The 4,973-nt window shown below is 49.9% G+C and overlaps 1 protein-coding gene across 1 annotated transcript in view; it reads left to right on the top strand.

Moving 5' to 3' along the window:
- LOC117581220 (TWiK family of potassium channels protein 7) overlaps positions 1 to 4,326 on the top strand; it is a 45,421-nt gene extending 41,095 nt beyond the window's left edge. The window contains exon 6 of the mRNA XM_034268198.1: positions 691 to 4,326. Within this exon, the coding sequence (XP_034124089.1) occupies positions 691 to 1,448 (758 nt within the window). The 3' untranslated portion in view covers positions 1,449 to 4,326. The remainder of the gene's footprint in view (positions 1 to 690) is intronic.
- Positions 4,327 to 4,973: the final 647 nt, after the last annotated feature.

Here is a 4,973-nt window from a genome sequence, read left to right as displayed (position 1 = left end):
GGGGGGGGGGGGGGGGGGGGGGGGGGGGGGGGGGGAAAGCATTTTCTGTGTGTTTTCCATACCGATTTTTCATACATTTTTTGTCTGGTTTGGTCTGGTCTGGTCTGGTCTGGTGGTGTCGTCTGGCATTTCTTTTTTGCCATTGTCGTTTGCTCTTTGCTTTCATTTTTGTCAGTAATAAAATGTAATACATGTACACACCACACACACCACACACACATACGCAGCATTTTACTCAATTATAAAAGTTTCCACATTAAAAGTTCATTGAGCGAGAGGAGAGGCCGCAGCCGAAGCCGAGGCTCTAGCCATTATTGGGTTAGGTCGTGCCCAGCGGCAGGTCTAGGCCTGCTGCTGCTCCTAATCCTGCTCCAAGACCTGTTCCTGGTTTCGGTTCTGGCTCTGGCTCTGGCTCTGGCTCTGGCTCGATTCTGGCAAACAAACATCAAAGCCAAAGTGTCTCCGACAGAAAAGTTTCCATTTCTATTCCTCTTTTCCTTCTCTTTTTTTGCTCCATTTTTTTCTCTTGCGGTAGGGCAGGGCATCTGTGCAGTGTGGCCAGCTAATTGGATCAAGGATCAGTCAGTTTGGCGGATCATTTTCGATGTTTTTGTTTGTCTCTGCTTGAGCCTGAGGCTTTCTGCATTTATTTCTGCTTGCATTCATTGTTTTCCCTCCTCCTCGTTGCAGGCTATGGCGGCGTCTCGCCTCGCACCCAGTGGGGCCGCATTGCTGCTTTGATTTACGCGCTCCTCGGCATACCCATAATCCTGCTCTACTTGTCGGCCATGGGCGATGCCCTGTCCACCGGCATGCGCTGCCTGTTCCGCCGCCAGGGTGCCGAGAAGGGCGCTGCCGGCGAGGGCGATGGCGGCGACAGGGATGGCAGCGGCACCAGTGGAAATGGACGCAAATCGGACAAGAAGAAGGGCCAGAAGGGCCACTACCATGGAGGAGTTGGTGCTGGCGGTGGTGCCAGCAACATGCACTACGGCATGCCGCAAACCGTCTACCAGCAACAGCAACAGCAGCAGCAGCAGCAGCAGGAAAAGAAGAGCTCTGAGTCGGAAAATGAACATGGAAACGGGGCTCGGGGCTCTGCCAGTGTGCCCATATCGATTTGCGTGTGCGTGATGGTGTGCTATGTGACCAGCGGGGCCATACTCTTCCACCGGCTGCAGAACTGGAGCGTGCTGGAGTCGCTGTACTTCTGCTTCACGTCGCTGGGCACCATCGGGTTCGGGGAGCTGGCACCCCGGGGCACGCTGGCCCTGTACATGGCCTCCGCCTACATACTGGTGGGCATGGCCGTGGTGGCCATGTGCTTCAACCTGATCCAGGCCGAGATTGTCCACTGGCTGCGCAAGTTCAGCGTGCAGGACCACGTGACGCCCAAGCCCGAGGAGGTGACCCTCGTGTCGGTGTCCGTCACCCCGAAGCCCTCCTGACAACGACCCAGCGCGGACCTGCTGGGCGGCGTCGCCGGCGGTCCCAGCACCTCCTCCGGCCTGGGCGTGGTAGGCCACCAGCCACCCAACAGCCTGGCCCAGCACCAGACCATGTTCTTCGGCCCGGCCCACACCCTCACCCAGTACAGCTCGCTGCCCCGCCGCAGCCACATGCACGGCGCGGGAGCCTCGTCCTCGGGCGCTGCCTTCCAGCGCAACACGCCCATCCGCCGCTCCACCGGCATCCCGGAGCACCACATGGAGTACTTTGTGCCGCGCAGCATCAGCGAGTTCAATCTGTCGGGCGTCGGCGATCTGGCCCTGCCCCCGCCGCGGCGCTACTCCCCCAACATGGGCATGGGCATGGGCATGGGCATGGGCATGGGCATGGGACTGCCGCACGGCCTGCAACTGGGACCACCGCAGACACTCCTCTGTGGCGGTGGCCCACAGCAGCAGCAGCAGCAGCAGCAGCAACCACCGCCACCGCCGGCCCAGCTGCAGATAGTCACGTTGAAGCCGCGCAGCGAGAAGATGGTCACCTTTGAGGATGAGTCCAAGCAGCAGCAACCGCCACCGCCGCCATCCATTGTCTCCTCCGGCGTGAACTCGGTGTCGGCAGCGTCGAGCACACATTGTCCCCACGGGGTGCCGACAACGCCGCGAAAGTCCTCCGCTGTCGGCGGCCTGGGTGGCGGTGACATTTTCATGTGACCAGCCAGCTGACTAGCGGCAGCGTCCAGTGACTGCTCACCAGTGAGTGCTGCATGCGTGTCCGTGTCCGTGTCCGCCTCGGAGCTGAATGCGGCGATGCGCCTGCGGGACAGCATTGATGAGGCGCTGTGCCCCAAGTCGGGCCCGGCACCAGGTGAGGTGATACGTGTCTAAGTGAATTAGGCCAAAGGCTCACACTGTAAGTAATTGCACACACACACAAGCACACACAGACACGAAGCATAGGTGCGAAAGCCAAGTGCGAAAGTGTTGCCTACATTTGGGGGCAGCAAACGAAAGTGCGGAGGAGCGAGAAGAGATAACAATTTGCTGCATCTGAAAGTTCTTCGTCGTGTTTTTTGAATCCATAAACATTGAGCAAATATTTATTATTATCTGTGTAAATATAGGAGGAAAAACAAAAGCGAAAAGCATCCACACACGGGGCGGGCAGAATAGGCAAAGTTTTTAGCAGCAGATGAGGAGGAGGAGGAGGAGCGATGTGGTGTGGTGTGGCAGCAGCGACTAAATTAAAATGAAAATGAAAATGAAAATGAAAATTCCACATGATAAATGCATATAAATAAACATTTAAATGCTGCATGAGAGAGAGTGTTTAACGTTAATGCCGAAGGCATGCCAAAACCGAAATTAATAAAAGTAAAATACATCGCGAATACCATGAATAATAAGCATTCATAGAGGGGGGGGGGGGGGAAAGCAAACAAAATGCAGAATGCAAAATGCAAAATGACAAATTGTATAAATAGCAGAGGACAAAGTTTATTTAAGCGATTTGTTGGCTCGTTCTCCAGTACTCGACGCTCCGTGTTTAGTTTCATCAGGGGTTGGGGTTGGGTTTAGTGGAAATTTAAATTAGTTTTCCGCTCAGCGAGCGCTGTGTAACAGTTCCATTGGAAACGCTGCAGGACCTAACGCAACGAACTGTTATACTGTTATACAGCTGCAGCTGGAGTCCTGTTATACAAACTGTTATACATCATTCGTAGATGTCCCACACAATTTTAGCTTCGATTCGTCCCCGAATCCCCTGCGTGCTTTTTTTTGTCGCTTTTTGTTTCATTTTCTGCCTCGCACAGAGCCAATTAGGTTTAAATACTCTTTAAACACATTTTGATTGTAGGTAATTGAGCGCGAGAATTGGCATTTGTTGCTTGTTATTTGTTTGTGGCTGTGGCTGTGGCTGTGGCTGTCAGCCATCAGGCACTTTTTTGTTGTAGCCCTTCATTAAAATAAATAAATGAAACTTGAGTGTACGCCCCTTAGTGTGGTCGCAGGGCGCTGCATTTGTGGCATTCAATTGAAAATAGAAACCAGCAACCAGCAACCAGCAACCAGCAACCAGATCAAAGTCACATAGGCTAGGCAGAGGCATACTCGTAGAAAAAATGAAATCAAAATACAATTTAGAGGCGGAAGGGCAGGGGTTGCCTTTCAATTAATGGATTAATGGATTGCCAGCGAAGGGCTGAGCATCAAAGGGCAGAAACTAATTCCAGAATCAATTTATTCATACATAAATACATTTACATATACATATACATATACATATACATCTATGTCTATGTAGTTAATAACCAACTAACCAACTAACGAAGAGCAGCAGCCATTAAGCATAAAGCTGGCATAAGAGCCAACGCAAATATTGAATTTAAGTCCAATGTAATTACATTTAGTCCACTTCAACACTCGCACACAGCAACAGCAACAGACACAGACACACTCAAGCCACAATATAATTAATAACTATCTGATAGATATGGAAAAGCTAGAGTAAAGTAAAGTAAATACACGTGAGTGTAGGTTGTTTTTTTTTTTTGTCAAATTCCTAGCACGGTAAGTTGAACTCTTAGGCTAACGAACACACACAATTGAGTGTATTGAGATTGCAGCTAGTTCATGTAATCACACTTCCAGTGTTGAGCTCTCTACATGGGTACAGCTGCGGATGCGCGACCACCCGGGCAGGGAGCATTCCCATACGTATGCACATGTAGCCGTACACAAAACGAAACTAACTTAGCATTGAGGCGAGGCAACTAGCAATTAAGTAAATACATACCGCAGTTTGCGACATATACATCTACATCTACATATACATCTACATATACATATACAATATACACACAATGCAAAACCGAAAACCAAAAATAAAAATATAAATAAAATAAGCGAATAAATAAATCATGAACAATTTAGTCAAATGTCAGTAAACATTTTTGTTGCGTGTGTTTCTCTTTCTCTGTCGTCTTGCTTGCGGCTGCATGGGCCGACAAGCAGTGCAAAGCAGTGCTGCCCAGGGGCAGCAAGTGGGGCGACATCAGCCATGAAGTGGCAATAAAGGATGATGGGCAAAAAAGAACTTAAATTCAAATGGAATTTGCGCAAAATCAATTTGCGCATTAATTGATGCAGATAAAAACGAATCGAACGGGAATGGGAATGGGAATGGGAATGGGAATCCCTCCAATAAAAAAAAAGGAGCAACCGAAACCTTTTGCACTCTTCCCTGCTGCTGCTGTGTGGCTTTTCTGTGAGTTATTTAATCATTTAATTAGTGTTAATAATTTACAACAAGCCGCTTCGCAATCAATAAGCCTTTTAATGGGCGTGGCAGCTCTTTTATCTCTTATCTGTTTGCATTTTATGACAACTCTGAAATGGAATCTCACTTAATCGAAAGAGGGAGAGGGCGAGGGAGAGCTGATGCCGCTCTTGCTCTTGCTCTGCTCCTGTGTCCTGTGCTGTGTTTGCATCAGTGCGTGCCTCCAGCTCTTTTTGCCACAGCAA

This window comes from Drosophila guanche, unplaced genomic scaffold, assembly GCF_900245975.1.
Source record: "Drosophila guanche unplaced genomic scaffold, DGUA_6, whole genome shotgun sequence".
Classification (NCBI taxonomy): domain Eukaryota; kingdom Metazoa; phylum Arthropoda; class Insecta; order Diptera; family Drosophilidae; genus Drosophila; species Drosophila guanche.
This window is presented reverse-complemented; position numbering and strand designations above follow the sequence as displayed.